The sequence below is a fragment of the Myxocyprinus asiaticus genome, chromosome 15 (genome assembly GCF_019703515.2).
Source record: "Myxocyprinus asiaticus isolate MX2 ecotype Aquarium Trade chromosome 15, UBuf_Myxa_2, whole genome shotgun sequence".
NCBI classification, from domain to species: domain Eukaryota; kingdom Metazoa; phylum Chordata; class Actinopteri; order Cypriniformes; family Catostomidae; genus Myxocyprinus; species Myxocyprinus asiaticus.
In genome coordinates this window covers 25929261-25940520 of record NC_059358.1, presented here as the reverse complement: position 1 = coordinate 25940520, position 11260 = coordinate 25929261, and the positions used below count along the sequence as shown (strand labels likewise).

At 38.9% G+C, this 11260-nt stretch overlaps 1 protein-coding gene across 1 annotated transcript in view; it reads left to right on the top strand.

Moving 5' to 3' along the window:
* Positions 1–2680: 2680 nt before the first annotated feature.
* The window catches only part of LOC127452910 (ephrin-A3-like), a 100079-nt gene continuing 91499 nt past the window's right edge, over positions 2681–11260 (top strand). Inside the window, exon 1 of the mRNA XM_051718790.1 lies at positions 2681–3367. Within this exon, the coding sequence (XP_051574750.1) occupies positions 3261–3367 (107 nt within the window). The 5' untranslated portion in view covers positions 2681–3260. The remainder of the gene's footprint in view (positions 3368–11260) is intronic.

Here is an 11260-nt window from a genome sequence, read left to right as displayed (position 1 = left end):
ATAACAGAACATTACACATTAACAAATCTATTCATATTTTCATCTTGCTCACAAATAAAATAACACAACATTTCAACACTTGTCCTCCCTATCAAGTCCCATGCAAAGCATGCTTGGAAATCCACTGCCCGGTTTCAATGCTACATTAATAAAATAGTTGTTGTGAAAGATTGTGCTGCTTTAGTTAATTTTCATTAAGAAACAGGCTGCAAAAAAGTCATCTAAATAGATAGACAGACAGATGATAGATAGATAGATAGATAGATAGATAGATAGATAGATAGATAGATAGATAGATAGATAGATAGATTAACTTAGCACCATTGTGACATGAGAAGATGAGCATATTGGAGGAAAGAGACAGAGATGAGCCATTCCATCAATCCATTCACCCTCCTAAGAGGATTTCACATAATTATTCCATATTAGAAATGACTTACAGTGCCTGAAGAGAGAGAGAGAGAGAGAGAGAGAGAGAGAGAGAGAGAGAGAGCGAGAGAGAGAGCAGGGGCCAGTTGCACCAGCTATATGTAAGTTTCAACTTAGCCTAGTTGTGGAGTAAATGGGCACTAAGTCACAATTACTGTATGTTGAAAGGACTGAAGCCTGTCAACCAAAACATGAGCTCATTGACGTCATTGAGTCTGCTTTTTTATTCCATCAGTTACTCCTGTTCGGAGGCTTCTGTAAATATTTAGTTTATACGTAGGGTTACGTCCTACCTAAGTTTAATGGTGCAACGCTCAAATACTTAGAAGTGCACTGTAAAAAATGTCTGTAATTTTAACAGTAAAAGACTGTAAAAATGCTACAGAAATTAAACGTTAATTGATTAACGAGTATTAACTGTAAAATATACAGTAAAAATGTTTAATATATTTTAAAAGACAATACAGTAGTTTTTACAATAAACTTTTATAAAAAATTTATTTTTTAGATTGAAAAAGTATGATTTTCCTGTATAATTAATCGTAAAAAAATTTACATTCTTTTTAACAAGAGAGTACATGTACTTTTTACAGTAAATTATTGTTAAAATTACAGTAAAAAACAGTAATCGGCCGTTCCCACAATTCCCTGTGTGACCCATTACATTTCATTATATTTTATGGGAATAGGTATGTTTCTTCTTATTTTTAATATCAGTTATGTACTTTGGGGTGTTCTGTTTTATATTTGATGTAGTTTAGTTCATGTTTATTGTATTATTTTAATTTCACATGTGTTACCCTGATGGTGTTTAGTGTTTGTGTGAGTGACACTGAGCACTGTCTCTACATGTTTATTGGTCTTTACTCCTGGAAGAGCCATTATTAATGAACTTCATGTCATCATGTGCTCTTCTGTAGTTACTACAGTGATTAACAATACCTTATGAAGCAAAAAGCAGATTTTTACAGTTTTAGAAGGCAAATATAAAGTTTATGATGTTCTTTCCTGTAAATTTAACAGAATTATTATTCTTATTTTTACAGTGCCATCATAGTCGTGTAAATTACAACAGTTTTAAACTGTAAAATGTACCAGGTTGTTCTATAAAATTGTTTATATTTTTACTGTATTTTTTACATAATTATTCTGGCAACCACAGCTGCCAGTTATTTTTTGTAAAAACAACAGGATTTTTATTTATTTTTTTTTTTTTACAGTGTACAGTATGATGATGTTGGCATTTACATTCGTTTACATTTATAGGAGAAAACATTATTTAAAAAACTTCTTCAGCATGATTCAACCAATCTAACCTGCACTTTCCTGTGTAAGGTGTCAAGTTTCAACATATACGAAATATACAAAATATTAAATTTTTCCAGTTTGTTGTATTAGTATTTATTTTCCCTTATTCATTTTAGATACAGTTATTGAATGTTGTTATTTACATAAGCTAAATAGCCAATATCATTAATGAAATCTTGTTTTATTACGTGTCATATTTTAATGGGGATATAATTTATTACAGCTGACAGTTACGTGAACAAACAAGGTTTGAACATCAACCGTAACAAGATCAAATTGAAGTTCATGGCTTTTTAACACTTCTGTGTACAAATTTAACGGCTGTTTATTGAATAAATACAGGTAAACGTCATAATAGGTGACTACGCATTACAGAGAGCTTACGACCTACTAGTTAACTCTTGCCTTAAGAACAGATGGTGCAACCAAATTAAGCACTGACTTAGTTACAAACTAACTAGTAGTTACTAAGCCTTTAGTTTGAACTTTACGTCTCAACTTACGTGAGACCTTACGCACAGCTGGTGCAACCCTACCCGGGTGTGCAGAAAAGGCTGGACTGTGGTGATAGGTAATTAAAACTGCACTGGCAACTGTCCCCGTCGTAATTGTTTAGAAATATTTTACGTCATGAGAGCTGGGGTGCAAGTTAACCCCCCGGAAAAGCATCTCGGAGAATGAGGGCTGGAGCAGACAGAGGTGCGCTTTTGTCCTGGGCAGGAGGCGGAGCCGGTGACTGAACTAGTACAGCCTACCAAATTGTGTGTGTGTGTGTGTGTGTTTGTGTGTGTGTGTGTGTGTGTGTGTGTGTGTGTGTGTGTGTGTGTGTGTGAGAGAGAGAGAGAGAGAGAGAGAGAGAGAGAGAGAGAGAATAAAACTCGCCCCACCAGCACTTGTTCATCACACATTTATAAGTGTAGAACATCTGCGGGACACTCCACGCGCACCCTACCAGATACGATACCGCACAACACCATCACAAACAAAAGAGAAAATAGTTTTACATTCAAGGAGCATGTAAAGCCAGAGCGAGGAGTCTCGAGGCGATCTGCCGTTGTTTCTGTTGCATGCGCTCAGCCGTGCTTCTCTCCTCGTCCGCGCTCGCGAGTTTCTTTAGCGCGTAGCCTCTGATCTGCGCTTCGGGGAGGACGCACTTCCCTGTCCTGCATTTAAACTGCTACCTTTATCTTCCCGCTCCATCCACGGACATCCATCAGAAACGCCCGAAGAAAGGGAGTCTCATATCCGCTGTATCGGACCATTGGATTTGGGTTGACGCCGTGGGAACAGAGGAGGGGGGTCTTCACCATGGATTCTGACTTTTTAAACACATAAAAACCTACACTTTGAAAAAGCCTGTAATTAGTTGGTCGCTGCTTCGCGTTAGGTCAGATCTTTTCCGATTCTTCTTTACCATTCGGGATGTTTCCAGTGCAAAACTGCGTGTGGTGAGAGTAGGCTATCTTGAAAGACTGGGAAGAAACGCGAGAGAGACGGAGGAGAGAAAGTGAGATCGAGGGATTATGGCTCTCTTCGCGCTCCATCTCTTTATTCTGACGTTCACCTGTTCAAACTTTGACCTCGTGAATGCGGCCAGGCACGCGGTACACTGGAACAGCTCAAACATACTGTAAGTCGCTTTTTTATTTTCAGTTCTCTTTCAATCAAGATTCAACATAGGCTTAATTTAGGGAATTTATAAGGTAGTAATTCAGCCTGCTGTACAAATTGCCTATATGAATAAATGGGCTATATTGCCTATATGACCAATAGTGTAAAACAAATGTCAACTTTTAGCCTAATTATCTCATGGAACAAGTTTTATGGTTTATCCAGATTCATTGGGCTTCCCTTGTGGGGCAGGTGCCTCAGTAGTAGGCCAGGACAGGCAATTTAGGAAAATGTGTTGCATTACGATGTTTGTGTGTTTTCAATTTCTGTCTGATGATAAACAATGTGATTGTATTTGTGTGTAGCAGTTTGTTCTGCAGAATCCATTTTTTAATGAACCTCAGGGGCTAGACTTACCCTTATTCCTGGAAAGCAACCAAATGAACCATCAAATACCTTGTCAAACTCATCACCTAGTGATTTTGTCCGTTCATAGGTATATGTTTGCAAAATATTAGTGCTTTACAGTTTTCACTCGGATGTGGTGGTTCAAATCGTAGCTCATCTTAGGGCTTTGTTTCATTTGCATCTCATACTTAGATGTAGCAGAAATCTATTAAGATTTAATTGCATGGCGTTTTAACAAATGTTGCCACAAAGCAGCTTTGTAGATTTTTACACATAGAGCCCCAACTATAGTGTCAAAGTCACCGAAATGACAAAGGTGGCGTGATCACTTCAAAGTCAGGATCTTTAAACCTGACAAGACAAGAAATGACTTATACTCAACTTATAGTAATGTTTTGTCCTCGTAGAACCTCTCGCTCTCTCTCTCCCCGTGTGTCTCTTTCATCCCTTCTCTGTTTCTCCCACAATCATCTCCTGCATGTTTCTCCCAGGAAGTCTCCTTCTATCTCTCCCCCTCTTTCATTTTCTTCTCCTTCCTCTTTCTGCATCATACATGGAGCTCAGACAAGTCACCTGTTTCTTTTCAATCCATCTGCTGTAATTAGCAGCACTTTTTCATAATGACCTCAATATGCCTGCATTGTGACACCATTCAATCGCAGCGTCTCTCACTCCGACTGTCACACACACTCTCTCTCCATCTCCCAATATCATACACATACAAATACTCCCACTCACAACAGACTGATCTCACAGTGGAATCAGAAACAGTAGGTTGACTTTTCTTTTGCTAAAATCAGTCTGTGCTCACTGAAATGTGAAACAATGCCCCCAGTGGCCTAAGCGTTAAGTGATGTTGGGTGTATGGGCAGGTCTGAGCTCCATTTTCCGGGTGTAAAGTCCAAAGAGGGGCACCGAAGTGAGTTGTGAAGCAAGTTGTTTTCAGCTGTACAGGCAGTGAAGAAGAGTGCATATTTCAAAAACTGAAGTACCGGTACCGGAACTCTCGGAAACCACATGCTGACTTCCCATGTGATTATGTTGCTCATGCGCACTTGTGGACTTCTCATTGGAAAAGTTGGGGTGTTTAGGTCAGAGAACATAACCTAAGTAGTGTCTAAGTAGAGACAAATGAGTGTAAGTTGGTGTTGGAAGTCTGTGCTCTGGCTCTAACGGTTCTAAATTAATGAAAAAATCACAAAAATCAACCTAGTTCACAGATACTATAAACGCTACTCATGCAGCAGCTTGTGGTGAAATAAAAATTTGGAATGAAATCAAACACATGGACTGCAGCTGGACCAAAACCCCAGCAGCCCGTCTGCCTGAGAGCTTAATTTTTGCTGTTTTTCCTCTCTAAAGCTCAGTCGCTCACACTTTATACACTTTACAGAGCTTATCTGTGATTATATGAAGATCTTAAGCCTTTTTAAGGCAGAGGAGTCATAGATCACACAAATTTATGCCTTAGGTGTTTGGAGTATATCTGTGCCATCATGTGTGTTTTCATTCACACTGGAGTTCATGCTGAGTAGTGAAATGAAAACTGTCTCTTCCATGCAGTTTAAACACACAGAGAGAGCTGCCTCACTAAATTAGCATCGGTAGCAGCAAGGGAGCGGATATGCTACGTGATTAAACTAAATTAATCTGGATTATTTTCATGGATTAAGTTTAATAGGACATCTACAGCAAATGCTGTTACACTCTATCGGTTCACTGCATAGAAGAAATTGTGCTCTTTGGTAAGCACTGGAAGGAATTTGGGAATTAACCCCAATTTTTTGGGTTCCCCATTGTGTTTTGGAAGAAGTGTTCCCGAAAGTGTGTTTGTTTTGGTAAAAAGTGTGTGGGAGTTATCCTGTGAGTCAGCATTAGGCTATATGAATTTGTATAGACTTCTCTCGCTCTCCATGACTGCTCTGCAACACTAATGACACACTGTTACCTCAGCTTGTCCTAGTTACACAGCACAGAGAAAGATAAAGAGAGAGAGAACGATTTAGAGCTGTGGCGTGATGTTTAAGCATTGTTTGACTGAATGTCATTCTACTTTCTTGCAGTAGCCTGTAAGTGTGCTTGTTCTCTAGATTCAGAGCGTGAATGTTGCACAACAGGCTAATTGCAGTGATGGCTGTGGTCAGTGTGGCCATAAATAAAGTGCTGATTCTGAGGTGAATTCGGGTCTGTACTGGAGCCAGAAACCAAAGCTGCACAGTCGCTCCATTTTTCAGTGCTGTGGACCAGACCAATCAAGCTCTAGTAGCGGGAAATTCTCTGGGTAGTGGTTTTGACTCTGGGGTGTGATACAGTGCGCGTGTGTGTGAGTGTTTTACAACTAAACGTCTTTGTTTCGAGCTGAAACACATTTGGTGTAAACCGTAAGAGAGACCCTGTCGGCTATGTAGTAAAAAACAAAAACAAAGAAACCAGACCATTGCCTCCTCATTCATCTTCTGTGAGAGTTACAGCTGAGAGTGTACCTTTAGCTCACACACACATATACACACAGACAATTACTGAGTGTGGAGTGGGCAGTGATCCTAACGCCCCTACACTCGCACTCCAGTGATGTGAATCCTGGAAAAAATGGCAGACTCTCTCAGATGCATAATTGAGGAACAGGGTTGAATAAATACATACAAACCACTGGTTTTCCCATGGCATATACACATACACAAGCACATACACACACATACCTTATCTGAACAAAAGCAAAGATTCTGTTCACACATTCTCAGTGAATGCTTTATTCAGTTATTCATTATATTAAAATGAGGGAAATTTTATAGAGCTGTGGTTTGAATGTAATGGAGAAAGCACACTGTAAATGTGTGTAATGTTTGAAGAGAGTGTGTGTGTGTGTGTGTGTGTGTGTGTGTGTACTACAGGGGAGAACTACACTGGACTGTTGCTGCACTGTTAGAAAACAATAACAGAGAAATAGAGTGAGAGACAGCAATCTAACAACACTAAGATTGTAAAAAGACCACAAAGCAGTGTTGTACCAATATGTACGGTCATGACAGTGTTGTCAGCAATTATAAAAGGCCCAAGTCTGTAAGTGTACTTCATTAAATGGTACATTTGAAAGGTGATTCATAGGGTCATGGTACTCAAGTTCCTGCAGTGAAGTGGTGTTGGATCTCTGTCTAACCGCTAAAACCAGGGTGGGGGGCCAATTTATACCACTGAGCGAGTTTGCATGCATGGTCATACACCGATTATGCAATAAGCCGACAACGTGTAAGGTCACACTTTAAAAAAATTCCCTGTTAAATTACAGTAAACTACTGGCAGCTACATTTGACAGAATAAAACTGTTATTCTACAGTGTACCTACTGTAATTTTCAACAGTATATTACTGTAAAAAGCATTACAGTACTCTATAGAATATAACCTTTACAGTATAATACTGTCATATTATAGTGTTTCTACTGTAATCTCCATAAACCGTTTATTACTGTATTATGTATAAGTACTGTAGAATGTGATCTTTACAGTAAAACAATGCCAGAAGCTAATGATTTAAAAAAAAAAAATTACATTCTAAAATTAAACCCCCTGAAAATTGCTTTCATAGAAATGACAAGACAAGGTATTACAAAGTTAGGCATTTATTAAAATCAATGCAGTACCAAACACATTCAGTGACTGTCAACTTTAAAGTAATTACATTTTTCTCCAAAACGCATTGGCCATAATTATTGGCACCTTTTTATTCAATACTTTTTGCAACCTCCCTTTGCCAAGATAGTCTTCTCTTACAGTGCCTAATGAGGTTGGAGAACACCTGGCAAGGGATCTGAGACCATTCCTCCATACAGAATCTCTACAGGTCCTTCAAATTCAGAGGTCCATGTTGGTGGATTCTCATCTTCTGTTCACCCCACAAATCTATAGTTCAGGTCAGGGGACTGGGATGGCCATGGCAGAACCTTGGTTTTTGGTTAGCGAACCATTTTTGTGTTGATTTTGATGTTTGTTTTGGATCATTGTCCTGCTGGAAGATCCAATCAGGGCCCATTGTAAGCTTTCTGGCAGAGGCAGCCAGGTTTAGATTTTTTATCTGTTGGTATTTGATAGAGTCCATGATGCCATGTATCTGAACAAGATGTCCAGGACCTCTGGCAGAAAAACATCCCCACAACATTAAAGATCCAGAACCACATTTAACTGTGGGCAATGGGTACATCTTCATCTCTGTGTGCGCCAAACCCATCTCTGGTGTTTGCTGCCAAAAAGCTCTTTTTTTTGTTTAATCTGACCATAGAACCCAGTCACATTTGAGATCCAGTAGTGTCTGGCAAACTACAGATGCTTGAGTTTGTTGTTGGATGAGTAAAGAGTTTTTTTTTTCTTGAAACCCAAACAACTTGTGGTGATGTAGGTGATCATCTGATTCCAAGACCCAACTAATTTCTGCAATTCTCCAGCTGTAATCCTTGGAGATTCTATGGTCACTTGAACCATCCTCCTCACTGTGCGTGGAGACAATATGGACACACATCCTTTTCCAAGCCGATTCTTAAGATCTCCAGTTGATTGGAACTTGTTAATTATTTCCCTGATGGTGGAAATGGGCATTTTCAATGCTTTGACTATTTTCTTATAGCCACTTCCCATTTTGTGAATCTCAAAAACCTTTCGCCACACATCAGAACTATATTCTTTAGTCTAACCCACTGTGATTGATGATTAAGGGAATTTGGCCTGTGTGTTACCTCATATTTATACCCCTGTGAAACAGGAAGTCATGGCTGAACAATTTCACGTTCCTAGTCTCCCAGATGCACTAAAAAATGTAACATTTAAAATATGAATGGGAATATACTTCAGATATATTTTACTCATAAGAATTTGTAGGGGCAGGGCCGGAGTGGCAATAGGAAAGATCGGGAGAATTCCCGCTGGGCTGGTCAAAAAGGTTAGGTCCGCATGTTGATTGACAAACTTTTATCATATGTCGCATAACAATTGCCACAGTCCGTAACATCCGGTATTTAAAGGATCAGAATTGCGTTCCGTATTATAGCGGACACAGTCTGTATTTTATCATCTCACACCCAAACAAATGAGAGCGTAGCCTGTGAGAGACCAAACTGATGTTGCTGATGTTGCGCCGCTTCACTTGACAGCGCGGGAAGGATCACGGAAGATCCATCGAGAACAGATAGGCTACTAATAGCTGAATGGATGAACGTGCTTCAGGTACAAGGTCATCACAAGTTTAATACTGACTGCAGTCTCACAATCTCAATCAATTAATCTCTGAAATCCTCTTCCCTAGGAGTGCAGAATGATAATAGCAAAATAATTTTTTGTCACAAAATAACAGAATACTTAAAGTAAATGAATACAGATGCAACAGCATGACACGGTATGAAAATAATGGGAATTTACAGCTCTCAAATGATTAAACTCAATGAAACAAACTGCACAGAGTGCCTTCAATGTTGTATCATGCAATAAAACCCTCTTAAAGAGACCGTAACCATTTTGCCTTTGTCCTGAACATTTACATCCAAGTAAAAGAAAAGTACAAATGTGTTATTTTTAGTCTTTTATTTCACTCTTATCATTATAAAATGGCACGTTTTTGAATGGCATGTAAAAATGTAAAAACAATCACTCAACCTTAATTGTTTCACTGGATCTGTTGCTATTTTAATTATCTAAAATACAAAGCACTGACCATTTAAAGTGTGAGCCTGTACATCTTGAAATAGTTATAAACATTTACAGTTCTATAGTGTTATTATGTGCCTAGATAGTCTTTAAAATAAATTAGTTTACCCAAAAATGAAATTTCTCTCATCATTTACTCACCCTCATGCTATCCCAGATGTGTATGACTTTCTTTCTTCTGCTGAACACAAACGAAGATTTCAGAAGAATATCTCAGCTCTGCAGGTCCATACAATTCACGTGAAAGGGTGCAAACACTCCAGAAGCTCCAAAAACCTACAAAATGTCTTTAATAAATGTATTCTGAAGCAATCCAACTGGACCAAAATATAACTCTTTTACAATGTAAATCTTCACATCAACAGTTTTCCTGGTGATCATGTTTTTAGGCTCGATTACACATCCTAGTGCTTGATGCATGCGCAGAACCTAGATGGCGCTAGGATGTGTAACCGAGCCTGAAATCATGATTAAGTCAAGATTTGGAGTCGTTTGGATGACTTTTTAACTGTTTTTGGAGCTTTTGGAGTGTTGGCACACATTCACTTGCATTGTATGTACCTATGGAGCTGAGATAATTTTCCTTCCTTTGAGTTCAGCAGAAGAAAGAAAGTCATACACATCTGGTATGGCATGAGGGTGAGTAAATAATGAGAGAAATTTCATTTTTGGGTGAATTATTCCTTTAACATACCCTTTCTTCAGTATCCGTATTTCATGAGCAATAGTAAGTGAGTTAAAGAACAAACCTGGAACTTCACAATTGAGACAACTGAACTGAACAGAACACAGTGCTGAGACTTTTTGCCTTAAAATGGCAACATGAACATCTGGTTGCAGCGTTGGCAATTCCTTTGTGAAAGTGAGGGCCTGTGTGGAGATGTGTTGTGTACTACATAAAGCCCCACTCAAAGTCCATGAGTTTTTTTTATAAGAGTGGCCACATGGGGATTCACAGTTGCAGCCTTTTTCTGGACGAGCTTCTTCTTGGACACCACCTTCACCTGACTAGCCTTTGATCCCCTCTCGGGGTTTATATCAATGAAGCGCCTAAAATGTAATAACAGAGAAAGCACAAGATATTAGTTATGGTAAGTAAAGATTATTTGCACTTAAGACAGAACCTCATCGCATTCACCAAAACAAAATTCTATGATGTTTCTCAATACTAATGCAAATAGAGAAAATGTTGTATTTACCAATATACACCATAGTAGAGGTCACAAATAAAGCCTAACTTTTATTAACTTTAGATAGCTCAAGACGTTTTTTGAGCCTACATCATCACTATACTGTAGGTGTAGGTGTGGGAAGGCATTCAAACACAAGGCAAAGAAAAATGTAAAGGTGAAGGGAATGGGTCTGAACAGTCCCATCCTTTAACATGGGTGCCGAAAGGAGGTGGTTTGTGCTTTGAGGCGCTTCTGTGTCTGAGAGAAATAAAGAGGGAGAGAGGTGGGGTGGGTGGTAAAGAGAGAGAATTACTCTCTATCTATTCAAATATATGTAGGGTGAATCTCAATGTGCATTCTTTTGTGTTCTTGCGTTCTCGTGGACTCGTTTGAAGTCATCATCCACTGCCGAAGTTTGATTCCAATCCTCAAGAACACAAGTACGATGACACATGAAAGTACCCGGATGTGTTCATGAAATCAAGGATGCATTGGATCCATCCTTGAGCGTACAGAACCTGTTTGAAGTCCCAGAAGTCATAGCGTGTGGCTCTACGATAGCTCTCTCAAAGAATAATACAATTATTATGTAGAAACAGAGGCAGCCATTTAACTAAATGTAAGCTACATAACTTTAGTCATA